The 25484-nt window shown below is 50.3% G+C and overlaps 1 protein-coding gene across 1 annotated transcript; it reads left to right on the forward strand.

Annotated features, from left to right (window-relative positions):
• Positions 1-3504: 3504 nt before the first annotated feature.
• On the forward strand, positions 3505-24719 carry LOC135053113 (proteinase-activated receptor 1-like). The gene is made up of 3 exons (XM_063957462.1): positions 3505-3572; positions 4684-4814; positions 23559-24719. The coding sequence occupies exons 1-3, from the start codon at positions 3505-3507 to the stop codon at positions 24629-24631; spliced, it is 1272 nt and encodes a 423-aa protein (XP_063813532.1). The 3' UTR covers positions 24632-24719.
• Positions 24720-25484: the final 765 nt, after the last annotated feature.

The following is a 25484-nucleotide window of genomic DNA, read 5'->3' on the forward strand; positions in this document are numbered from 1 at the left end:
TATGCTGCCGCTTTATAACTAGCCACTTCATATACTAGGCACTGTAGTGTCCTATAGGACTGACGTCCTGACCTATACTGAATAAATAGGACTACTGGTAACAAAGGCGCCGAGCCCGTGATGGCGCCGGAGAGGGGTAAGGGGGAGGGGCGGCAGGTGGCCCGCGGGCCAGCGGCACAATGGAAAGGAGGGGCGGGCAGGTGTGCCCGTCCCCTCTTTCACACCTACAGGCGCTGGTAGCCTGTAGAAGGCGAGGGGGCCGGCCGGATAGCGGGCGGGTTAAATAGGAAGGCGGGGGGGAGGAGGCGGCCACTGAGAGGGGAGCACAGAGAGTGAGGAGAGTGAGCCAGCGGACGGCAGCAGCGGCGGTGCTACGAACGGCGGCGGAGAGGATCCACGGAGGGCACCAGCATCCGCCGAGCAGGAGGAAGAAGGTCACTCGCGGGTGAGTGCGGCTCGGCGGGTACGAGAAGAGGCAGCAGCGGGGGGACGGAGAGACGTCGGGCACAGGCTGCGGAAGCGACTTCCGGTCACTTCCGGTCGCGCGGCGGCTCCGGAGGCTGGGTGCAGCGCGTGGGGGCCAGAATAGGGTTGCATTTCGGCGGACAAGGCCACCAGCAGGATCGGCACCGCAGGGCAGCTGCAGAAGCCACATTGCATCCCCTGCAGAAATAGAAAAAGGAAAGCAGCATGGATGGGCCAGCAGAGAGGGGGGTCAGAAGAAGGAGCATACCCCACAGGTTCAGGGAGGAGACGGAGGACAGCGCAGGGTTGCACTTTAACCCTGCAGGGAGGGAAGGAGCACGTCAGCAGCAGCACAGAGAGAATGATGCAGGAGCTCCCCCTGGCGGCAGGAAAGGAAGAGGACAGCTGCAGGAGACGAAGAGAAGGAAGAGCAGCTCCAATCCGGCAGCCAGGGCTGCGAAGAGGAAGAAGCAGCCGGCAGCAGCGATCGCCAGCGAGCAGCAATACGGGGTGAGTGACCTGCCGCCCATTTACGAAGATATCCCCGCGGCAGCGGAGTCAGACGGACCTGACTCCGGGGGGGAGGGGCGGAAGGGTTGGGGCAAAGTTTTGAGCAGCGCCAATCCCACTTCACCCGCCACACAACCGCAAACCCCAGCCCGTAGATGGGAGAAAGGAGAGGGCGGCACATCATCAAGCGGCCGTGATGCGTGGGTACAGGAGGCTTCCACCCAGCTGTTCAAGGAGATGTCACAGCTTCCGGCGGCGGGGCAACCGGACAGGAGGAGGCATGACAACGGACACCGTCACAGCAAGGAGAGGCATCACAACGGGCACGGAAGCAGGGAGTCATCTTACGGCCGGAGATCACCGCGTTACCATTCGCCACCGCCCAGCCCTCGTCATCGGCACAGCCTGCATTTCACAACACGCAGGTCATCACCGGTCAGGGGTTACAGCCGACACGCATCACCGCCGGAGGCATACATCACATCACGGCACGGCTGTCGAGGGTGCAGCTGCAGCAGGAGAGAAGACAGGCAGGAACAGCGTTATCAGTCGACGGGAGGAGGGCTGCGATCAGTGCAGCACAGCAGCCAGCACAGCACACCGACAAGACAAGGCGACAGGGAGGCAGTGCACAGGAACTTGCAAGTCTTCGCCACGCCAGCAAGATCAACGCACGGGAGCAATACGGCGGTCCACGGTACCATCACGCCACAGGAACGGCAGAGGGCATACACGCAGCGGCCAGGAGGCGCGGAATTCCAGCGCGGAGAGGGCGTCATGGGCTACGCTACGGCCGGCGATGCCCCAGCAGTCAACACGGTCCAAGTGGCCACCACACCGAAGACAGCATCCGGCGCGACGACCAGCGCGGACGGTCCAGCGAGGGAATCCTCACACGGGACGGGTGAGACCAATGTCGATATGAACAGTTTGTGTAATGTTATGGTGTCCCCAGATATATCGCAGAATGTTGGTAACATGATGGTTAAGTTCACGGGGGTGGTCGGTAAGGGCGGAGCAGGTCAGGCGAGGGAGCAGGGGGATAGCGCAACGGATTCAGACGAGGACGAATCATGTAGAGTGTTGAGGGAGCAGCTAAAGTTAGCTAGAGCGACATGTAAGAAAAGGAAGGGGCTTACGCCGGGGACAGATGCGGTTAGGGAACAGATGGGGCAGGTGCAGCAGGAAACGGCTAAGAAATTTTTGCAGACAGGATCCAGTGTGGGTTGCGAGTTTAGCGCAGTGGCAGGCCACTTGCCAAAACAAATCAGAAAGGAGATAGAAAAAGGGGGTTTTGTCGATATATGTTCATTGACAGAGAAGGGCTTGAGCGACAAGGAAAAGGCAAAACCGAAAGGGGGTACACAAGTCAATAGCTACAAGACTATTGAGAACTGGCTGAGTGGAATGTTCGCTTACTCCGGCTGTTACATAGAAGCGTACCCCGACGTAGCGATGAGCATGTTGAAATATACAGATTTTATATACTCTGTGTACAAGGAACAAGGGGGATCAGTCTGGCTGAGGTACGACGAGAGTTTTAGAGCGAAGGCAGAGGGCGGTAAGCCCATCGACTTCGGAGTTAGGGACCTCGACGCGTGGCTCAAGGCATTAGCAAGCGGTATAGCGGAGAAGGCGGCACCGGCACAAGCAGCCGGGGCAGGGAGGCCTGGCACGCAGAAACATGACCTCAAATGCTGGGCGTTTAATGAATCTCAGTGCACCCGCGCGCAGTGCAAATTCAGGCACGCATGTTCCTTTTGCAACGCAAGTCATGCAGCAAAGGATTGCTATAAGAAGAGAGCAAATCACCCAAGAAAACTACCCGCGGCAGCAGGGGCTGGGAAAAGCGTTTAGCCCAGTGAATTTAAGCAGGATCCTGGGGTGGCTAGCCAGGTATCCGAAGCAGCAGGAAGCCAAATTACTGCGGGACGGTTTTAGGGAGGGCTTTAGACCGAAGGCCCGACGGAGGTTATATCCTATTTGGGCATAGAAATTGACACGGTTAGGCAGGAGTGCAGACTACCAACAGAGAAGGTGGTAAAGTTGGTCAGGGAAGTGAGCGACTGCGCAAAGGCCAAGAAGGTCACGCTGGGGCAGTTGCAGTCTTTGCTGGGGAGCCTGAATTTCGCTTGCAGGGTGATTCCAATGGGCAGAATCTTCAAGAGGAGGCTGGAACAAGCCACAGCAGGCAGGGCATCAAAGCACCACTTCACACGCATCACCAGGGAGCTTAGGGAGGACCTGCGGGTGTGGGAGGAGTTCCTCTTTCAGTTTAACGGGGTGCAAATCTGGCCCAAGGAAGTAGCACCAAACCGGGCGCTGCAGTTATTCACAGACGCAGCAGGAGCTACGGGGTTTGGGGCATACTTGCAGGGCGAATGGTGCGCCCAGCGATGGCCACCAGAATGGGAGACCGCAGGGATCACCAAGAACTTAGCGGCATTGGAGTTGTTCCCGATAGTCGTGGCAGTCGACATATGGGGTAAAGTGCTGGCAAACAGGCAGATCCAATTCTGGTGCGACAACATGGGGGTGGTGCAAGCCGTGAACAACCAGCGGGCATCATCGCCGCCGGTGGTCAGGTTGCTCAGGAGGTTGGTGGCAGTTTGTTTGCACCACAACATAACATTCAGAGCTAGACACGTGCCAGGGGAGAAGAACGTAATAGCGGACGCATTGTCCAGGCAGAAATGGGAAGTTTTTAGGACCGCAGCGCCAGGAGCAAGCGAAGTAGGTTTAACATGCCCCTCCTATCTCTGGCAGATAGTCGATCAGAACTAGATAAATTGGTGGAGCGATCCCTGGCGCCAAAAACCTGGAAGGCCTACAAGGCCGCATGGAGAAGATGGCGGCAGTTCCAGGGGGAGGGGGAGATGGAAGCCAAGCCTCCGCAGCAACAAGTGTTGGCGTTCTTGGACAAACTCAGAAGGGAGCAGACGTCCAGGGCAGGAGCAAACACGATACTAGCAGGGGTATCCTTTTTCCAGAAACTGGCAGGCGAAAGGGACGAGACGAAGAGTTTCGTAGTACGCACGATAATGAAGGGCTGGGCAAGGGCGGAGGTTAAGAAACCAGACGCTAGGGAACCAATCACAATCGAGAGGCTGAGGAAACTGATAGAAGCGGTCCCAAGCGTCTGCCGCGACCAGAGTGAGGCAAGGTTGTTTACAACGGCTTTTATTATGGCTTTTAGGGGGGCATTCAGGGTTAGCGAGTTGGTAGCGCAGTCCAAAACAGCAAGGGAAACAGGGCTGCAGTGCAGTAGCGTTACCGTAGCGGAGGACACAGTACTGTGTAAAATACGCAGATCAAAGACAGACCAGAACGGAAAGGGAAAATGGGTGCAGCTGCGCAGGCACGACGACGCTGCGGTCTGCCCGGTAAGGGCGGTCGAAGCATTTAGGATAACAAGGCCGGCAGGAGGAGGGAATTTTCTGGTACACAAGGACGGGGCGGCGCTCACTAGGTACCAGTTTGCAGCAGTGTTGAAGAAATGTGTAGGAGCACTTGGCTGGCAGGCAGAGAGATTCGGGACACACTCGTTTAGAATAGGGGCGGCCACGTCAGCCGCTAACGAAGGGTGCGCGATCGAAGAGATCAAAGCATTAGGCAGGTGGGGGTCCAACAGCTACAGGCGCTACATTAGACCCCTCAACGACGAAACAGAAAACATCTAACGATCATGTCCCCCCCTCTCCCACACAGCCCCATCCGCAAGAAAAAAGGAGGCGAGGCGGATATGGATCGTCGGTCACTCATACGTTCACTGGGCGGCAGCACGGGCCGCCGGGAGGCCGTATGGAAAGCAGTTGGGGCTAGCGGAGAAAGAGGGGAAGGTATGCTGGTTTGGGCAGAGAGGGATGAGGTGGCACGGCTTGAGGGGCACCCTGTTATCCGGGGAAGAGGCGACAAGCAGCCCCGATACCATAGTATTACACCTGGGGGGCAACGATTTGGGCGACATGAAATCCCTAGACTTAATCAGGACAATACGGGACGATCTAGCATGGGTAAGCGAGCGATGGCCGGGCGTAGAGCTAATATGGTCTAACATCATTCCCAGGCTAGCTTGGCGCGGAGCTCGGAAAGGGGCAGGAGTGGAGAGGGCTAGGAAAAGGGTCAACGCGGCCGTGGGCAAATGCGTGGCCGCACTAGGGGGACAGGTCATACGGCATAAGGACATCAGTCAAAAGATCGGGGGCATGTATAGGAGCGACGGGGTCCATTTGTCGGACATTGGGATTGACCTTTTCAATAACGCGCTTCAGGAAGCACTGGAGGCCGGGGGTCAGTAGCTGGTTGCAGGGTGGGGGCTTCGGGTCTCGGGGGAGGGGGGCAGCCGAGATCCTCGTGTGGCGGGAAGAAGCGGTGCGCAAGGCATGGCGAACGGGGGGAGCCAGCCGAGGTTGGCAGATTCACCCTCGGTGAACGGGCGCATGCTCGGCTCCAGCTTTGGACGGTTGGGCCAGGGAGCTGCGCGCCAGGTGAGCGTGATATGCGCCAGGAGGGCTGGTTCCCCAGGGGCGTTGCCGCGGTGCCTACAGGGTAGGCAGGGCACGCCCCCAGGAAATCGGGAGGGGTCAGGGACCCAGGGGCGCCTTGCCCACCACTTCTATCCGTGCCCCGCAACCTTGTAAGGTAACATGTAAGGTAATGGAAATAAACTGTGGCCAGTAATTCGATCCAAAGGAAACGTGTCAGACTCTTTATTTCAAGGGGAGCTTATTAGCTTATGTGAGCGGAAACAAAGGGGGCCGCCGTAGGTCGACCTCTCCCCCTTATGGTAACAAAGGCGCCGAGCCCGTGATGGCGCCGGAGAGGGGTAAGGGGGAGGGGCGGCAGGTGGCCCGCGGGCCAGCGGCACAATGGAAAGGAGGGGCGGGCAGGTGTGCCCGTCCCCTCTTTCACACCTACAGGCGCTGGTAGCCTGTAGAAGGCGAGGGGGCCGGCCGGATAGCGGGCGGGTTAAATAGGAAGGCGGGGGGGAGGAGGCGGCCACTGAGAGGGGAGCACAGAGAGTGACCCACCCACCCACCCATTTAGAAAAGGTGTATATAGGTACATATACTTACAGTTCAGAGTTTTATCGTATAAATCGTTGCAAGTTATAATACGGTCGTATGTTTAATGTGTTAAGGAAAATTAAGGAATACGTATGTCACAGTCAGCGGGCGGCGGGAAGAAGCGGTGCGCAAGGCATGGCGAACGGGGGGAGCCAGCCGAGGTTGGCAGATTCACCCTCGGTGAACGGGCGCATGCTCGGCTCCAGCTTTGGACGGTTGGGCCAGGGAGCTGCGCGCCAGGTGAGCGTGATATGCGCCAGGAGGGCTGGTTCCCCAGGGGCGTTGCCGCGGTGCCTACAGGGTAGGCAGGGCACGCCCCCAGGAAATCGGGAGGGGTCAGGGACCCAGGGGCGCCTTGCCCACCACTTCTATCCGTGCCCCGCAACCTTGTAAGGTAACATGTAAGGTAATGGAAATAAACTGTGGCCAGTAATTCGATCCAAAGGAAACGTGTCAGACTCTTTATTTCAAGGGGAGCTTATTAGCTTATGTGAGCGGAAACAAAGGGGGCCGCCGTAGGTCGACCTCTCCCCCTTATGAAACATGTGTTCATCCTGATTACATCCCCCACCCCCACACAGAAACCGTCCACCTCCAGCAAAGGTGCTAATAAAAATCTAACAAATGTAGGGTCAGTAACCCGCACTTTATCACTATAAGTTCTTATTATAGTACAGATATAAATTAGAGATGAGCGGGTTCGGTTTCTCTGAATCCGAACCCGCCCGAACTTCATGTTTTTTTTCACGGGTCCGAGCGACTCGGATCTTCCCGCCTTGCTCGGTTAACCCGAGCGCGCCCGAACGTCATCATGACGCTGTCGGATTCTCGCGAGGCTCGGATTCTATCGCGAGACTCGGATTCTATATAAGGAGCCGCGCGTCGCCGCCATTTTCACACGTGCATTGAGATTGATAGGGAGAGGACGTGGCTGGCGTCCTCTCCATTTAGATTAGGGTTGAGAGAGAGAGAGAGAGAGAGATTGACCTGAGGCTGTGATACTGTAGAAGAGAGTGCAGAGTTTAGTGACTGACGACCACAGTGACCACCAGACAGTGCAGTTGTTTGTTTTATTTAATATATCCGTTCTCTGCCTGAAAAAAACGATACACACAGTGACTCAGTCACATACCATATCTGTGTGCACTGCTCAGCCCAGTGTGCTGCATCAATGTATATATATATCTGACTGTGCTCAGCTCACACAGCTTATAATTGTGGGGGAGACTGGGGAGCACTGCAGTGCCAGTTATAGGTTATAGCAGGAGCCAGGAGTACATAATATTATATTAAAATTAAACAGTGCACACTTTTGCTGCAGGAGTGCCACTGCCAGTGTGACTAGTGACCAGTGACCTGACCACCAGTATATATAATATTAGTAGTATACTATCTCTTTATCAACCAGTCTATATTAGCAGCAGACACAGTACAGTGCGGTAGTTCACGGCTGTGGCTACCTCTGTGTCGGCACTCGGCAGCCCGTCCATAATTGTATATACCACCTAACCGTGGTTTTTTTTTCTTTCTTTATACATACATACTAGTTACGAGTATACTATCTCTTTATCACCCAGTCTATATATTAGCAGCAGACACAGTACAGTGCGGTAGTTCACGGCTGTGGCTACCTCTGTGTCGGCACTCGGCAGCCCGTCCATAATTGTATATACCACCTAACCGTGGTTTTTTTTTCTTTCTTTATACATACATACTAGTTACGAGTATACTATCTCTTTATCAACCAGTCTATATATTAGCAGCAGACACAGTACAGTGCGGTAGTTCACGGCTGTGGCTACCTCTGTGTCGGCACTCGGCAGCCCGTCCATAATTGTATATACCACCTAACCGTGGTTTTTTTTTCTTTCTTTATACATACATACTAGTTACGAGTATACTATCTCTTTATCAACCAGTCTATATATTAGCAGCAGACACAGTACAGTGCGGTAGTTCACGGCTGTGGCTACCTCTGTGTCGGCACTCGGCAGCCCGTCCATAATTGTATATACCACCTAACCGTGGTTTTTTTTTCTTTCTTTATACATACATACTAGTTACGAGTATACTATCTCTTTATCAACCAGTCTATATATTAGCAGCAGACACAGTACAGTGCGGTAGTTCACGGCTGTGGCTACCTCTGTGTCGGCACTCGGCAGCCCGTCCATAATTGTATATACCACCTAACCGTGGTTTTTTTTTCTTTCTTTATACATACATACTAGTTACGAGTATACTATCTCTTTATCAACCAGTCTATATATTAGCAGCAGACACAGTACAGTGCGGTAGTTCACGGCTGTGGCTACCTCTGTGTCGGCACTCGGCAGCCCGTCCATAATTGTATATACCACCTAACCGTGGTTTTTTTTTCTTTCTTTATACATACATACTAGTTACGAGTATACTATCTCTTTATCAACCAGTCTATATATTAGCAGCAGACACAGTACAGTGCGGTAGTTCACGGCTGTGGCTACCTCTGTGTCGGCACTCGGCAGCCCGTCCATAATTGTATATACCACCTAACCGTGGTTTTTTTTTCTTTCTTTATACATACATACTAGTTACGAGTATACTATCTCTTTATCAACCAGTCTATATATTAGCAGCAGACACAGTACAGTGCGGTAGTTCACGGCTGTGGCTACCTCTGTGTCGGCACTCGGCAGCCCGTCCATAATTGTATATACCACCTAACCGTGGTTTTTTTTCTTTCTTTATAGTCATACTAGTTACGAGTATACTATCTCTTTATCAACCAGTCTATATTAGCAGCAGACACAGTACAGTGCGGTAGTTCACGGCTGTGGCTACCTCTGTGTCGGCACTCGGCAGCCCGTCCATAATTGTATATACCACCTAACCGTGTTTTTTTTTTTCTTTCTTTATACATACATACTAGTTACGAGTATACTATCTCTTTATCAACCAGTCTATATTAGCAGCAGACACAGTACAGTGCGGTAGTTCACGGCTGTGGCTACCTCTGTGTCGGCACTCAGCAGCCCGTCCATAATTGTATATACCACCTAACCGTGGTTTTTTTTTCTTTCTTTATACATACATACTAGTTACGAGTATACTATCTCTTTATCAACCAGTCTATATATTAGCAGCAGACACAGTACAGTGCGGTAGTTCACGGCTGTGGCTACCTCTGTGTCGGCACTCGGCAGCCCGTCCATAATTGTATATACCACCTAACCGTGGTTTTTTTTTCTTTCTTTATACATACATACTAGTTACGAGTATACTATCTCTTTATCAACCAGTCTATATATTAGCAGCAGACACAGTACAGTGCGGTAATTCACGGCTGTGGCTACCTCTGTGTCGGCACTCGGCAGGCAGTCCGTCCATAATTGTATACCACCTAACCGTGGTTTTTTTTTCTTTCTTCTTTATACATACATAGTTACATAGACATCTCTTTATCAACCAGTCTATATTAGCAGCAGACACAGTACAGTACGGTAGTTCACGGCTGTGGCTACCTCTGTGTCTGCACTCGGCAGGCAGTCCATAATTGTATACTAGTATCCATCTCCATTGTTTACCTGAGGTGCCTTTTAGTTGTGCCTATTAAAATATGGAGAACAAAAATGTTGAGGTTCCAAAATTAGGGAAAGATCAAGATCCACTTCCACCTCGTGCTGAAGCTGCTGCCACTAGTCATGGCCGAGACGATGAAATGCCAGCAACGTCGTCTGCCAAGGCCGATGCCCAATGTCATAGTACAGAGCATGTCAAATCCAAAACACCAAATATCAGAAAAAAAAGGACTCCAAAACCTAAAATAAAATTGTCGGAGGAGAAGCGTAAACTTGCCAATATGCCATTTACGACACGGAGTGGCAAGGAACGGCTGAGGCCCTGGCCTATGTTCATGGCTAGTGGTTCAGCTTCACATGAGGATGGAAGCACTCAGCCTCTCGCTAGAAAAATGAAAAGACTCAAGCTGGCAAAAGCAGCACAGCAAAGAACTGTGCATTCTTCGAAATCCCAAATCCACAAGGAGAGTCCAATTGTGTCGGTTGCGATGCCTGACCTTCCCAACACTGGACGTGAAGAGCATGCGCCTTCCACCATTTGCACGCCCCCTGCAAGTGCTGGAAGGAGCACCCGCAGTCCAGTTCCTGATAGTCAGATTGAAGATGTCAGTGTTGAAGTACACCAGGATGAGGAGGATATGGGTGTTGCTGGCGCTGGGGAGGAAATTGACCAGGAGGATTCTGATGGTGAGGTGGTTTGATTAAGTCAGGCACCCGGGGAGACACCTGTTGTCCGTGGGAGGAATATGGCCGTTGACATGCCAGGTGAAAATACCAAAAAAATCAGCTCTTCGGTGTGGAGGTATTTCAACAGAAATGCGGACAACAGGTGTCAAGCCGTGTGTTCCCTTTGTCAAGCTGTAATAAGTAGGGGTAAGGACGTTAACCACCTCGGAACATCCTCCCTTATACGTCACCTGCAGCGCATTCATAATAAGTCAGTGACAAGTTCAAAAACTTTGGGTGACAGCGGAAGCAGTCCACTGACCAGTAAATCCCTTCCTCTTGTAACCAAGCTCACGCAAACCACCCCACCAACTCCCTCAGTGTCAATTTCCTCCTTCGCCAGGAATGCCAATAGTCCTGCAGGCCATGTCACTGGCAATTCTGACGAGTCCTCTCCTGCCTGGGATTCCTCCGATGCATCCTTGCGTGTAACGCCTACTGCTGCTGGCGCTGCTGTTGTTGCCGCTGGGAGTCGATGGTCATCCCAGAGGGGAAGTCGTAAGCCCACTTGTACTACTTCCAGTAAGCAATTGACTGTTCAACAGTCCTTTGCGAGGAAGATGAAATATCACAGCAGTCATCCTACTGCAAAGCGGATAACTGAGGCCTTGGCATCCTGGGTGGTGAGAAACGTGGTTCCGGTATCCATCATTACTGCAGAGCCAACTAGAGACTTGTTGGAGGTACTGTGTCCCCGGTACCAAATACCATCTAGGTTCCATTTCTCTAGGCAGGCGATACCGAAAATGTACACAGACCTCAGAAAAAGAGTCACCAGTGTCCTAAAAAATGCAGCTGTACCCAATGTCCACTTAACCACGGACATGTGGACAAGTGGAGCAGGGCAGGGTCAGGACTATATGACTGTGACAGCCCACTGGGTAGATGTATGGACTCCCGCCGCAAGAACAGCAGCGGCGGCACCAGTAGCAGCATCTCACAAACGCCAACTCTTTCCTAGGCAGGCTACGCTTTGTATCACCGGTTTCCAGAATACGCACACAGCTGAAAACCTCTTACGGCAACTGAGGAAGATCATCGCGGAATGGCTTACCCCAATTGGACTCTCCTGTGGATTTGTGGCATCGGACAACGCCAGCAATATTGTGTGTGCATTAAATATGGGCAAATTCCAGCACGTCCCATGTTTTGCACATACCTTGAATTTGGTGGTGCAGAATTTTTTAAAAAACGACAGGGGCGTGCAAGAGATGCTGTCGGTGGCCAGAAGAATTGCGGGACACTTTCGGCGTACAGGCACCACGTACAGAAGACTGGAGCACCACCAAAAACTACTGAACCTACCCTGCCATCATCTGAAGCAAGAAGTGGTAACGAGGTGGAATTCAACCCTCTATATGCTTCAGAGGTTGGAGGAGCAGCAAAAGGCCATTCAAGCCTATACAATTGAGCACGATATAGTAGGTGGAATGCACCTGTCTCAAGCGCAGTGGAGAATGATTTCAACGTTGTGCAAGGTTCTGATGCCCTTTGAACTTGCCACACGTGAAGTCAGTTCAGACACTGCCAGCCTGAGTCAGGTCATTCCCCTCATCAGGCTTTTGCAGAAGAAGCTGGAGACATTGAAGGAGGAGCTAACACGGAGCGATTCCGCTAGGCATGTGGGACTTGTGGATGGAGCCCTTAATTCGCTTAACAAGGATTCACGGGTGGTCAATCTGTTGAAATCAGAGCACTACATTTTGGCCACCGTGCTCGATCCTAGATTTAAAGCCTACCTTGGATCTCTCTTTCCGGCAGACACAAGTCTGCTGGGGTTGAAAGACCTGCTGGTGACAAAATTGTCAAGTCAAGCGGAACGCGACCTGTCAACATCTCCTCCTTCACATTCTCCCGCAACTGGGGGTGCGAGGAAAAGGCTCAGAATTCTGAGCCCACCCGCTGGCGGTGATGCAGGGCAGTCTGGAGCGACTGCTGATGCTGACATCTGGTCCGGACTGAAGGACCTGACAACGATTACGGACATGTCGTCTACTGTCACTGCATATGATTCTCTCAACATTGATAGAATGGTGGAGGATTATATGAGTGACCGCATCCAAGTAGGCACGTCACACAGTCCGTACTTATACTGGCAGGAAAAAGAGGCAATTTGGAGGCCCTTGCACAAACTGGCTTTATTCTACCTAAGTTGCCCTCCCACAAGTGTGTACTCCAAAAGAGTGTTTAGTGCCGCCGCTCACCTTGTCAGCAATCGGCGTACGAGGTTACATCCAGAAAATGTGGAGAAGATGATGTTCATTAAAATGAATTATAATCAATTCCTCCGCGGAGACATTGACCAGCAGCAATTGCCTCCACAAAGTACACAGGGAGCTGAGATGGTGGATTCCAGTGGGGACGAATTGATAATCTGTGAGGAGGGGGATGTACACGGTGATATATCGGAGGGTGATGATGAGGTGGACATCTTGCCTCTGTAGAGCCAGTTTGTGCAAGGAGAGATTAATTGCTTCTTTTTTGGGGGGGGTCCAAACCAACCCGTCATATCAGTCACAGTCGTGTGGCAGACCCTGTCACTGAAATGATGGGTTGGTTAAAGTGTGCATGTCCTGTTTTGTTTATACAACATAAGGGTGGGTGGGAGGGCCCAAGGACAATTCCATCTTGCACCTCTTTTTTCTTTTCTTTTTCTTTGCATCATGTGCTGATTGGGGAGGGTTTTTTGGAAGGGACATCCTGCGTGACACTGCAGTGCCACTCCTAAATGGGCCCGGTGTTTGTGTCGGCCACTAGGGTCGCTAATCTTACTCACACAGTCAGCTACCTCATTGCGCCTCTTTTTTTCTTTGCGTCATGTGCTGTTTGGGGAGGGTTTTTTGGAAGGGACATCCTGCGTGACACTGCAGTGCCACTCCTAGATGGGCCCGGTGTTTGTGTCGGCCACTAGGGTCGCTAATCTTACTCACACAGCTACCTCATTGCGCCTCTTTTTTTCTTTGCGTCATGTGCTGTTTGGGGAGGGTTTTTTGGAAGGGACATCCTGCGTGACACTGCAGTGCCACTCCTAGATGGGCCCGGTGTTTGTGTCGGCCACTAGGGTCGCTAATCTTACTCACACAGCTACCTCATTGCGCCTCTTTTTTTCTTTGCGTCATGTGCTGTTTGGGGAGGGTTTTTTGGAAGGGACATCCTGCGTGACACTGCAGTGCCACTCCTAGATGGGCCCGGTGTTTGTGTCGGCCACTAGGGTCGCTAATCTTACTCACACAGCTACCTCATTGCGCCTCTTTTTTTCTTTGCGTCATGTGCTGTTTGGGGAGGGTTTTTTGGAAGGGACATCCTGCGTGACACTGCAGTGCCACTCCTAGATGGGCCCGGTGTTTGTGTCGGCCACTAGGGTCGCTTATCTTACTCACACAGCGACCTCGGTGCAAATTTTAGGACTAAAAATAATATTGTGAGGTGTGAGGTATTCAGAATAGACTGAAAATGAGTGTAAATTATGGTTTTTGAGGTTAATAATACTTTGGGATCAAAATGACCCCCAAATTCTATGATTTAAGCTGTTTTTTAGTGTTTTTTGAAAAAAAACACCCGAATCCAAAACACACCCGAATCCGACAAAAAAAATTCGGTGAGGTTTTGCCAAAACGCGTTCGAACCCAAAACACGGCCGCGGAACCGAACCCAAAACCAAAGCACAAAACCCGAAAAATTTCAGGCGCTCATCTCTAATATAAATCCACTTATAACAGCTTTACCATGTAATCACTGCTGTGATATAAAAGCACAGATCACTTAAATCCAATGAAAGTACTAGTTGATCAAATTACCTAGAGTAATGTGTCATTAGCAGCAGTTGAAATTGGCTGCAGTAGTGATCTGAATAGGTTTACCTGTTAATGAGAAGGAGAGAGGAGGAGTCAATTCACAATCAATATCAGTTGAAGATGTTACTATTGAAATTCAGGTATTGATTTTATGCTGCCACTTTATAACTAGCCACTTCACACTGTAGTGTCCTAAAGAACTGGTGTCCCGACCTATGAGTTGAAGGATGGTGATGCAGGAGAGGATGGGGTGTAAGTAAGTAAGTAAGTAAGGGAAGTAGCATGATGAAGGAGAAGATAGTGCTGAAGTGTGAGGGAAGCATAGTGATGAAGGAAAGGAAGAAGGATATTTATGGAAGGCCAATTATGGAAGAGAGGATGTGAGGGAAGGAGCAGAAGGACGATGATGAAGAGGATGTGGCTGGGGTGTGTTGGAAAGAGGGCAATGAAGGATGTGAAAACATATGAGAATGCGGCCAGGGTGAGAAGAAAGGAAGATGAGTATAGGATTGGGCCGAGGTGTGATGCAATAAGAATGATGTAGCTGGAGTGTAAGTGAAGGAAGGAAGATGATGGAGGAGAGGATATGACCAGAGTGAGAGGGAAGGAAATGATGGAAGAGAAGATGTGGCTGGAGAGTGAAGAAAGGATAATGATGGAGAGGATGTGGAAGGAGAAAGGAAGGTGGGTGACTGAGGAGACAATGTGGTCAGGGTGAGATGGATGGAATGAGGATGATGGGGGAGAAGATGTGGCCAAAGTGACAGGTGGGTGGGTGGAGGATGTGGCTGGGGTGTGAGGGAAGCAGAGTCATGGAGTAGAGGATGTAGCTGGAGTATGAGTGAAGGAGGCTGATAGATGAGAAGATGTAGTTGGAGTGTGAGTGAAGAAGGGGGATGATGGAGGTGAGGATGTAGCTGAAGTGTAAGTGAGGGAGAATAATAGAGGGTGTGGAAGGAGAGAGGAAGGTGGGTAACTGAGGAGACAATGCGGTCATGGTGAGAGGGTAGTTGGATGATGGAGTAGAGGATATGACCAGTGTGTGATGGAAGGAGGAGAGGATGGTGTTAAGGTGTGATGGAATGAGGAGGATGTGATCAGGGTGAGAAGGAAGGAGGATGATGGAGAAGAGAATGTGGCCGAAGAGTGAGGTAACGAAAATTATAGAGGATGTCGAAGGACAGAGGAAAGTGGGTGACTGAGAAGAGAGGAGAGGATGGGGTTGAGGTGTGATGTAATGAGGATTATGGAGGAGAGAATGAACAGTAGCTGCAGTGTGAGGGAATGAGGAGGATGATAGTGGAGAGGATGTGAATGGAGTGACAGGGACAGGAACTGGTGGCATAGAGTTTATGGTGTCACAACTGAGGGCCTGAGCTGACGGAAGGCAGCCTCAGTTGTAGGGGCTGAGATGTACCGGAACCTGGGAGGTTGTATCAGACCCCTGGACATGTAAGTAACATGAAGAGAAACCGCCCGAAGGCGTGACCACGACAACTTGAGTAAAAGTCAATGATATTTATTTATGACAAACTCCATGCATCACAGTAGCAGTAAAAAGTAACATAAAAATCAGCAGAGAAATAATAATACAGTTCCTGGGTACCACAGGGTGGCAGGGGCCACAGAGCTCTGGTGGTATGAGACAGTTCTTATTATCTGCAAGTTGGAAAGTCCTTACCAGGCTCAACTGTAGCAATGAGGAAAGCCCAGGGTCGTACCAGCTGGTGTTCCAGGGAAAGCTGGACTGCTGTAGATAAAATGCTGCTGTGGGTACTGGTTAGAACCAGACAGGTGTTGGCACGGAGTGGATACTGGCTGGAACCAGTTAAATAATAAATAAAGCTTGAGAGCGATGCAATGTAGATGAAATGTAGAATTTGAGAGCGGAGAAATAATAATACCGGTGGAGAGTGGTAAACTGCAGAAAGGACACCGGCCCTTTAAGAGAAGCTGTACACTACTGGAAGCTGAGCTGGAAGCAGGTGATGTTGTAGCTGGAAACAGGTGAGTCCAGAATGGATCGGAGAGTCAGGCTACACCGCAGATGGAATGCTGGTGCGGGTCTCTATAGCAGAAGTCTGGAGACAGGAGCTGGAACCTGGAAGACATTCACAGAAGAGAGACAAACTGGAACTAGGTTTGACAACCAAAGCACTGACGCCTTCCTTGCTCAGGCACAACCTATTTATACCTGCAGCAAGGAAGGCATTGGCTAGGCAATTATGCAAATTAATAATACTGACAACGGATTGGTAGGAATGATCAGCTGACAGAATCCAAGATGGCTGCGCCCATGCAGACACTTGGAGGGAAGTTTGGATTGTAATCCATGTGGTCTGGAAAACAGTAATGGCGGCGCCGGCCACCGGAGACAGGAGACGCCAGGCTGACAGATGCACATCCGACCACGCGGACACAGCGGAGGCCGCGGCTGACGTAATCGCCACTCTGAATGCAGAAGCTCAGGGACGGCGGCGGAGGCCGCGGGAGACGCCATGCCAGATGTATAAGGCGTTACTGTGACTGCGTCCAGAGAGACAGGAGAGGATGCGGGAATGTGCACATCAGGATAACAGATAGGATCCGGTCCTGGAGCGCTGAGCCAGCCTTAGGAGGCATCTGATAGGTAAGAAATGGCGTCCAGATACCCGGATCGTGACAGCACCCCCCCCCTTTAGGAGTGGCCCCAGGACACTTCTTTGGCTTTTGAGGAAACTTGGAATGGAATCTCCGGACCAAGGCAGGAGCATGGACATCAGAAGCATTGGTCCATGAACGTTCCTCAGGGCCATAACCCTTCCAGTCAATAAGATACTGAAGTTGACCGTAACGGTGACGTGAGTCCAGGATCTTGGCTACTTCATACTCAACGCCTCGTTGAGTTTGGACTTTCGGAGTTGGAGGAAGTGAGGAATGAAACCGATTCAAGATTAGCGGTTTCAACAGGGAAACATGGAATGTCCTGGGTATCTTTAAGAAGGGAGGCAACTGGAGTCTGTAAGCAACAGGATTGATGACTTGATCAATTTTAAAAGGACCGATGTAGCGAGGTGCAAACTTCATACTGGGAACTCTTAACCTCAAATTCTTCGTGGATAACCATACCCGATCACCCACCTTGAGAGCAGGAACTGCTCGACGCTTCTTATCCGCAAACTTCTTGTACCTGAACGATGCCTTGAGCAGAGCTGATCGTACGCTCTTCCAGATATTGGCAAACTGATGCAAGGTGATATCCACTGCGGGAACAGAAGTTGCTGGAAGTGGTTGGAACTCAGGGACTTTAGGGTGGAATCCAAAGTTGGTGAAGAATGGTGTTGAAGAAGATGAAGAATGATACTGGTTGTTATGACAGAACTCGGCCCAGGGAAGTAATTGAACCCAGTCATCTTGAGAGGAGGACACATAGATGCGGAGGAAGGACTCCAAGTCCTGATTCACCCTCTCAGTTTGACCATTGGTCTGAGGATGGTAAGCCGTGGAAAACTTTAGCTTGACTTGGAGGGCTTGACATAAACTTCGCCAGAATTTGGCTGTGAATTGAACTCCTCGATCTGAGATAATTTCTTCTGGAAGACCGTGGAGTCGAAAGATCTCTTGTATGAATACTTGAGCCAACTTGGAAGCTGACGGAAGACCGGTGAGAGGAATGAAGTGTGCCATCTTGGTGAACCGGTCAACTACCACCCAGATGGTATTAAACTTGTTGCACATGGGCAAATCTGTAATAAAATCCATCGACAAATGGGTCCATGGTCGACGGGGAACAGATAGTGGAACCAGTTGCCCCGCAGGCGACTGGCGGGATACTTTATGTTGAGCACACTTTGGGCAAGATGCAATAAACTCCAAAACGTCCTTTTTCAGAGTTGGCCACCAATAGGACCTAGAGATAAACTCCAGGGTTTTTTGGATACCTGTATGTCCGGCAAAGCGGGAAGCATGGGCCCAATGCATGAGCTTCTTCCTTAGTGTCGGCTTCACAAAACTTTTCCCTGATGGGGGCGTAGAGTCCATCCCTACCGTGGAGAATGCCAACGGACTTATAATAGGATGCTTGTCTGAAGACTCTGACTCATTTTCTTGCTCCCATGAGCGGGAAAGGGCATCGGCCTTGCGATTCTGAGAGCCCGGACAGAACTGGAGTTTAAAGTCGAACCTGGAAAAGAAAAGTGCCCATCTGGCCTGACGAGGGTTGAGACATTGTGCGCCTTTCAGATATAGAAGGTTCTTGTGGTCTGTAAGGATGGTGATTGAATGAGAAGCTCCCTTCAACAGATATCTCCACTCCTCTAGAGCGAGCTTGATGGCTAGCAACTCCTGGTCGCCAATGGCATAGTTGCGCTCCGCTGGGGAGAACTTCCGTGAGAAGAAACTGCAAGGATGTAAATGGCCATCTTTAGCCCTCTGAGATAACACCGCTCCTACTCCAACGGAGGAGGCATCCACCTCTAGGATGAAAGGAGAGTCGATGTCAGGCTGTTTCAGGACAGGCGCAGAGATGAACCTCTGTTTTAAAAGATGAAAAGCTTGCATGGCTTCTTCAGACCACTTGGACGGGTTAGCACCCTTCTTGGTGAAAGCAGTAATAGGCGCCACAATGGTGGAAAAGTCTCGTATAAACTTTCGGTAATAATTGGCGAACCCTAAGAACCTCTGGACCCCTTTGAGGGTTAAGGGTACCGGCCAATTCTGGATTGCTTGTAGTTTCTCAGGATCCATCTCTAGTCCGGAACCGGACACAATGTACCCTAGAAACGGAATGGACTTGACTTCAAAGACGCATTTCTCTAATTTGCAATAGAGATGATTGACACGGAGACGGGACAGAACCTCCTTTACCCAAAAACGATGTTCCTCTAAATTGTTGGCAAAAATGAGGATATCATCTAGATAGACCACGACATGACGGTATAGAATGTCTCTGAAGATCTCATTGACGAAATGCTGGAAGACAGCTGGAGCATTGCTCAATCCGAAGGGCATGACGAGGTACTCATAATGTCCGTCACGGGTGTTAAATGCGGTCTTCCACTCGTCACCCTCACGGATCCGGATGAGATTGTATGCACCTCTCAAGTCCAGCTTTGTAAAGATGGTAGCTCCGCTAACTCTGTCAAAGAGCTCAGTAATCAGGGGTAAAGGATAGCGGTTCTTGATGGTAATGTCGTTCAAACCTCTGTAGTCGATGCACGGCCGCAGACCACCATCTTTCTTTTTTACAAAAAAGAAGCCTGCGCCGGCTGGAGAAGAAGAAGGTCGAATGAACCCCTTTGCTAGGTTCTCTTTAATGTATTCCTCCATAGAATGCGTCTCGGGCAGAGACAACGGATAAGTTCGGCCTCGAGGTGGAACCTTCCCTGGAACGAGATCAATCGGGCAGTCCCATTCTCTATGAGGAGGAAGGATATCAGCAGAAGCTTTACTGAACACATCCGTGAAATCTTGATATGGAGGAGGTGGAACATCAGACGACCTGGGGGAGGAAGAACAGACAGGCAACACTTTAAACAAACATGTCTCAGCACAGGAGGGACCCCATGCCAGGATTTGCGTAGTCATCCAATCAATTGTAGGATTGTGAAGACGGAGCCATGGAAGGCCCAGGACCACAGGATGTGTGGCTCTTGGAATCACTAAAAGTGAAATAAGTTCGGAATGAAGAACTCCCACTCTCAGACGAACTGGTAGAGTCCTTAGAGCAATAACTGTATCAAAAATTTTACTGCCATCCACGGCAGTTAAGGAAAAGGAGGAAGGAAGTCTCTCGGTGGGTAGGGACCACCGTTTAACATAGGCTTCGGTAATAAAGTTCCCAGCTGCTCCGGAATCCAGGAGGGCAATGTCGTTCTGATAACGTTGAGCAACTTGAAGCGAGACTGGGAGATTACAATCTTGAGGAGATGGAGAGGAGATCATTACTCCTAGCCGGCCCTCTCCTTGGCGAGCTAGGATTTGAAGTTTCCCGGACGTTTGGGACAGGCATGAATAGTGTGAGACGGGGCTGCACAATACAGACAGAGAGACTCAGAGAGACGTCTTCGGCGCTCAGCAGGAGTTAAACGGGAACGGCCAATTTGCATGGGTTCATCTTTAGTTGGTGACAGTTGGCGAGGAGGAGGAGCAGAAGATTTTGGAGCAGATGATCTTCCACGCTCAGTTGCTCTCTCTCTGAAACGTAAGTCAACTTTTGTACAAAGTGAAATTAGCTCATCTAACTTGGAGGGTAAGTCTCTGGTAGCTAACTCATCTTTAATACGCTCGGATAAACCATGCCAGAATGCAGCATACAGGGCCTCGTTGTTCCATGCCAGTTCAGATGCCAGGATCTGGAACTGTATAAGATATTGTCCTACAGTATGTGATCCCTGGCGTAAACGGAGAATCTCAGACGAAGCTGAAGTTACCCGGCCTGGCTCGTCGAAGATGCGCCTGAATGTTGACACGAATGCAGTGTAAGAAGATAGCAGGGTGTCGGACCTCTCCCATAACGGTGATGCCCAGTCAAGGGCTGAGCCACTGAGAAGTGAGATGATGTAGGCAATTTTTGTACGGTCACTGGGAAAATTGCCAGGTTGTAGCTCAAACTGAATCTCACACTGGTTGAGAAATCCCCTGCAGAATCTTGGATATCCGTCAAATTTTGCTGGCGTTGGAAGATGAAGACGTGGAGCAGAAATGGGTAAGGTGGGTGGGGTTATAACTGGAGTCACTGTGGTTGACGCACCAGAAGCGCCTGATCCACGGAGAGTTGTCTGAATCCCATCCAGCCGAGTAGAGAGATCCTGGAGACAGCGGATGATGTGGCCCTGTGCAGCCTCCTGATGTTCTAGTCGGGCTGCCAGTTCTTGCATCGGCCTGGCCGCTTGATCCTGGTCTCCGGCTGGATTCATTAGGTCAGTGCTTACTGTCACAACTGAGGGCCTGAGCTGACGGAAGGCAGCCTCAGTTGTAGGGGCTGAGATGTACCGGAACCTGGGAGGTTGTATCAGACCCCTGGACATGTAAGTAACATGAAGAGAAACCGCCCGAAGGCGTGACCACGACAACTTGAGTAAAAGTCAATGATATTTATTTATGACAAACTCCATGCATCACAGTAGCAGTAAAAAGTAACATAAAAATCAGCAGAGAAATAATAATACAGTTCCTGGGTACTACAGGGTGGCAGGGGCCACAGAGCTCTGGTGGTATGAGACAGTTCTTATTATCTGCAAGTTGGAAAGTCCTTACCAGGCTCAACTGTAGCAATGAGGAAAGCCCAGGGTTGTACCAGCTGGTGTTCCAGGGAAAGCTGGACTGCTGTAGATAAAATGCTGCTGTGGGTACTGGTTAGAACCAGACAGGTGTTGGCACGGAGTGGATACTGGCTGGAACCAGTTAAATAATAAATAAAGCTTGAGAGCGATGCAATGTAGATGAAATGTAGAATTTGAGAGCGGAGAAATAATAATACCGGTGGAGAGTGGTAAACTGCAGAAAGGACACCGGCCCTTTAAGAGAAGCTATACACTGCTGGAAGCTGAGCTGGAAGCAGGTGATGTTGTAGCTGGAAACAGGTGAGTCCAGAATGGATCGGAGAGTCAGGCTACACCGCAGATGGAATGCTGGTGCGGGTCTCTATAGCAGAAGTCTGGAGACAGGAGCTGGAACCTGGAAGACATTCACAGAAGAGAGACAAACTGGAACTAGGTTTGACAACCAAAGCACTGACGCCTTCCTTGCTCAGGCACAACCTATTTATACCTGCAGCAAGGAAGGCATTGGCTAGGCAATTATGCAAATTAATAATACTGACAACGGATTGGTAGGAATGATCAGCTGACAGAATCCAAGATGGCTGCGCCCATGCAGACACTTGGAGGGAAGTTTGGATTGTAATCCATGTGGTCTGGAAAACAGTAATGGCGGCGCCGGCCACCGGAGACAGGAGACGCCAGGCTGACAGATGCACATCCGACCACGCGGACACAGCGGAGGCCGCGGCTGACGTAATCGCCACTCTGAATGCAGAAGCTCAGGGACGGCGGCGGAGGCCGCAGGAGACGCCATGCCAGATGTATAAGGCGTTACTGTGACTGCGTCCAGAGAGACAGGAGAGGATGCGGGAATGTGCACATCAGGATAACAGATGGGATCCGGTCCTGGAGCGCTGAGCCAGCCTTAGGAGGCATCTGATAGGTAAGAAATGGCGTCCAGATACCCGGATCGTGACATATGGATGAGGTATGATTGAAGCAGGTTTATGGAGTAGAGTATATGACTGGGATGTGAGGGATGTAGGGTTATGGAGGAGGGGGTATGGGTGGAGTTTGAGGGAAAGAGGATGATGGAGGATAGAATGTGACTAGAGAGTGAAGGAAGGAGAATGATGGAGGACAGGATGTGGCCAGGGTGATAGGAAGATGAGTGACTGAGGAGATAATTGGGTCAGGGTGAGAAGGAAGTTAGATGATGGAGAAGATGTGGCCAGGGTGTGATGGAGGAGGAGAGGATGGGGCTGAGGTGTGATGGAATGAGAATGATGGAGGAGAGGATGTAGCTGGAGTGTGAGGGAATAAGGAGAATAATAGCGGAGAGGATGTGACCGGAGTGACAGGAACTGGTGGTATAGAGGATGTGGCTGAGGTGTGATTTAAGTAGGTTTATGGAGTAGAGGATGTGACTGGATGTGAGGGATGTAGGGTTATGGGGGAGGGGATGTGGGTGGACTGTAAGGGAAGGAGGATGATGAAGGATAGAATGTGACCGGAGAGTGAAGGAAGGAGAATGATGTAGGACAGGATGTGGCCAGGGCTATAGGAAGATGAGTGACTGAGGAGATAATTGGGTCAGGGTGAGAAGGAAGTTAGATGATGGAGAGGATGTGGCCAGGGTGTGATGGAAGGAGGAGAGGATGGGGCTGAGGTATGATGGAATGACGATAATGGTGGAGAGGATGTGGCTTGGGTGTGATGTATTGAGGATGATGGTAGAGAGGATGTAGCCTGGGTGTGAGGTAATGATGATGATGGTGGAGAGGATGTGGGGTATTATGGAAAGAGAAGGGTGATGGAGAAGAGGGTGGGATGGAGTGTGAGGGAAGGAGGCTGATAGAGGAAAATATGTAGCAGAAGTGTGAGTGTAGGAGGATGATGGAGGAGAGGATGTGGCTGGGGTGTGAGGAATGGGGATGATGGTGGAGAGGATGTGGCTGGGGTGTGAGGAATGGGGATGATGGTGGAGAGGATGTGGCTGGGGTGTGAGGAATGGGGATGATGGAGGAGAGGATGTGGCTGGGGTATGAGGAATGGGGATGATCAATTTTTAATAGTACTGAAGCTATTGGACCTATCTCAATGCATAGTCTACATAAACAGTATCTACTCTGCAGATATTTCATATGGACATATATACATTAATATAATTTTCATTTACTTTTATTTCATGTTAAGGTAATAAAATCTCCAATAGTGCTGAAGATGGCAGTGCCCTAAACTTATCATCAAGTAAAGATTCCAATTCACGAATACGAGAGCACAGAATTAGAGAAGAAACCAAAATCATCCTTACTGGCCAGTTGCTGACTGTATTTGTACCATCAGTGTCCACCGTGGTGCTCATTGTGTCTCTGCCTCTCAATGTTCTGGCCATCATCATGTTCCTGTTCAAGATGAAGGTCAGGAAGCCAGCGGTGGTCTACATGCTGAACCTTGCGGCCGCTGATGTGCTCTTTGTGACTCTGCTGCCTTTCAGCATCGCTTATCGATTCTCCGGGAATAACTGGATGATTGGAGAAGGAATGTGTCGCTTCTACATCACAGCATTCTACTGCAACATGTACTGCTCCATCCTACTCATGACTAGCATCAGTGTGGACAGGTTCCTGGCCTTGGTGTATCCAATGCAGTCTCTCTCCTGGCGCACCACGGGCCGAGCTTGGCTGGTCTGTGTCTGTATATGGATGTTATCCATAGCCGGCACTGTACCACTTCTCATAAGAGAGCAGACGCAGTACATTGCTGCATTGGGTACCACAACTTGTTACGATGTGCTGGACATTGAAGATCTGCAGAGCTTTTACATTTACTATTTCCTCACTATTATCTCCACTTTCTTCTTCTTGCCTTTAGTCATTACAGTTGTCTGTTACATTGGAATCATCCATAACCTGAGCTCCCCCAAACTCGAAAACTCTTTTAAGCGATCTCGCGCTTTGTTTCTGACGGTGATTGTGCTCTTGGTGTTTGTACTTTGCTTTGGACCAACTAATGTCATCTTTTTAGTTCATTATCTTCATGTTCCTAAGAAACCTAATCCGTCTCTGTATTATGCCTACATCCTGTCCGTCTGTATTAGCAGCATCAGTTGTTGTCTTGATCCTCTTATCTATTACTATGCGTCCTCCCAGTGGCAGAGATACGTGTACAGCTTGCTGACTTGTAACAGAGGTGGGGAATTACCATCAAAAGAACGTCAGAGGAATGTTCACACCAAACAACCCGCTGCACGGGCTCTGCTAGCATAACTGCACAATTATAATGGTGGCTTCTTGCTTTCGCATGTACGTAACATTACCACTGTCCCTAACAGGAGACTGGTAGGGCGCTTGCCTTCTACCCTGCCCTTACAGTATAATAAATGCTTGAAAAAAGAAGGAGCCTCTATCGTCTGATCCCTACAACGCAAGAGGGGTGAGGGAGGCGGGTGCCTAAAGAAAGTACCCAAAGCAAATTGATGTAGTAAGTGTCCAATTGCCCAGTCGGGTGTCATTTTTGGTTCACACACACCGTTGACAGCAGTTGGAATCTCACTTCTCCTAGAAAACTGTAAGTCTTTGTCCTGGTCGGTGTCTTGGTAGGTGAGTGCTCCCATTTGTATGATTCATATTTCTCCAATTTTTTTGGGCCTGTGTCCTTAATGTAGCAGTTCATCATCCATATGGGTGCACTTACCTGCTGGATTTTTGTTGTCATTGACTCACCTCTGCCTGCTGATCCCATCTCACCCTGACTTATTGGTTTATGACTTGGGGGGTCATTCCGAGTTGATCACTAGTTGCATTTGTTCACAGCGCAGGGATCCGGCTAAAAAAAAATGCAATTCTGTGCCTGCGTATGCGGCGCAATGCGCACGCGTGACGTACGGGCACAACGAATGATGCAGTTTTGAACAGGGTTTAGCGATGCATTTCAGTCGCACTGCTTGCCGCAGAGTGATTGACATGAAGTGGGCGTTTCTGGGTGGCAACTGACCGTTTTCATTGAGTGTTTGGAAAAACGCAGGCGTGCCAGGGAAAACGCAGGCGTGGCTGGGCGAACGCTGGGCGGGTGTGTGATGTCAAATCTGGAACTGAATAGTCTGAAGTGATTGCAAGCGCT

The sequence above is a fragment of the Pseudophryne corroboree genome, chromosome 1 (genome assembly GCF_028390025.1).
Source record: "Pseudophryne corroboree isolate aPseCor3 chromosome 1, aPseCor3.hap2, whole genome shotgun sequence".
NCBI classification, from domain to species: domain Eukaryota; kingdom Metazoa; phylum Chordata; class Amphibia; order Anura; family Myobatrachidae; genus Pseudophryne; species Pseudophryne corroboree.